The sequence below is a fragment of the Rhagoletis zephyria genome, unplaced genomic scaffold (assembly GCF_001687245.7).
Source record: "Rhagoletis zephyria isolate East Lansing unplaced genomic scaffold, Rhagoletis_zephyria_1.1 Rzeph_scaffold_45740, whole genome shotgun sequence".
NCBI lineage: Eukaryota > Metazoa > Arthropoda > Insecta > Diptera > Tephritidae > Rhagoletis > Rhagoletis zephyria.
Window position 1 is genome coordinate 528 of NW_016202795.1, and position 1,831 is coordinate 2,358.

Consider the following 1,831-nt stretch of genomic DNA (forward strand, 5'->3'; position numbering starts at 1 on the left):
TGAAAGGAGTGAAAATGTTTTTATTGGAAAACGAAAAAAACATGAATTACTAATTATAGGTTGCTCTATATTTTGGTCGTTTTAACGACTTCTGGTTTAGACCGAAACTGGGTAAAACAGAAATGGATTTCTGGTTAAAACAATGGATTTAACCAGAAGTACATTTATAAAAAAAGTTTTCAACAAATGTTACGTATTTTTATGCCCAGAATCCCAATCTGTGGTAAAAACATGTACATTCGATTGAAAAAAATTTAACCTCCGGTTAGTTTAACCTACTTCCGGTCGAAACCAGACGTCGAAAACGGAAGTCGGTAATACCCACAAAAGTTAGAACATCCTCGACTTGGTAGTTCATACTTTTGCGTTTTTCAATAAAAAACATTTCCCTCTATTTTCGAGTGGGTGGTCTAAGATACCCTGTATTTATATATGTACATATATGTGTGTAGTTATATATTTTTAACCGACTTCATAAAAAGGAGAAAGGTTATCCATTCGTCGGAATATTTTTTTCTTTATGTACATATGTTACCGATTTTCTTTTTTTAAAGGAAATTTGTTACCTCACAAGTGGTCCCATACTAATTTGTTTTAAATCCGATTATTGGATCGTGAAGAAATTAACGATAATCTTAAATTTTTATATGAGAATTGATATCGTTTTTGTTTTTTTGCTTAAAAATTACTTTTTCATTTTTAACTTATTCAAGCTAGATACAAAAAATATCTGTAATTTTCTTTTTAATACTGTCTTTTCTGTGCATCCTTTGCTGTCATCAATATCTAACTCACCAACAATTCACAGTTAATTGTCATGAAAAACGGTCAGCTGCAGGCCACAGGCGATTACAAGGAAATCGAATTGAAATATCCGCATATCGTTGCCAAATGGCAAACAGTAATTGCCAAAGTCAATCAGCAGGCAGAGGAAGAAGAGAGGTAAGCAAGTACTACATTGTGCATGCAGGGCATATATTACAATTTGAAAATGATCTGTGTTATGATTACATTTTCTAAAATACCTAAAGTACCGACTATAAAAGTCAATGATATCAAATTCAAACTATTTAAATTGCTTTATTGGAAATTTGTAATGCTGCTGAAGTTTTAAAATATGGATCTAATGACCAACGTTTAGATATGTATGTATGTTTATGCATGTATACGCAAATATGCATAAATATTTCAAAACTTTCTTTCATCACTTCCAAATTCGCGTTTTGTAACTTTTGCGCAAAGTGAATTTTTGTCGAGGATGATGATGCTGAATTTTTCATCGTTGTCAACATCAGCTTCATTACACTTATTGTTTTCTTTGCATAATTTCTGGCGTAGCAACGTGGCTGCTGCTGGGAGAACAGCGCGTGAACGTTGGAAATTATACCAGAATGTTGCGAAATTAGGCCTGCAGCGCACAAAGTCCAGCAAAGTTGTGGCAACAAAAATAAAGGCGAAAGCAAAAATAAATAACGCTCGTACAGAGTTGCGCGAAATAATTGTTTTGGATATGAATGAAGGCGTTGGAGGCGATATGGCTTCCATTGGCGATGCAGTTGTAGCGATAACTGGCCGTGAAGTTGGTCTGGCAGCATTTGCTGACAAAGCTGACGACATGACTACTGCTGCGGTTGTTATGGACAACGTGGCTGAGTTTGAAGAAGTTGAGGCTGTGGAGGATGAAGACGATGACGACGATGACGATGACGGCAACGGCGATGACGATAGCAATGACGAGGACAATGAAGATGAAGAAGAAGATTTGATGCCTGTGGTGAGTTGATGTGATTGTACGCAGTCAGTGTTACAAGTAGTAATTATTTTGTAGTTG

General features: G+C 35.5%; 1 protein-coding gene across 1 annotated transcript; it reads left to right on the plus strand.

Moving 5' to 3' along the window:
- Positions 1-817: 817 nt before the first annotated feature.
- On the plus strand, positions 818-1,774 carry LOC108355434 (phosphopantothenoylcysteine decarboxylase subunit VHS3-like; the record flags this gene model as incomplete). Its single annotated transcript, XM_017606596.1, has 2 exons — positions 818-942; positions 1,339-1,774. Coding segments are annotated over exons 1-2 (561 nt in total), but the record flags the coding sequence as incomplete, so codon positions are not given.
- Between the last annotated feature and the right edge of the window lie 57 nt (positions 1,775-1,831).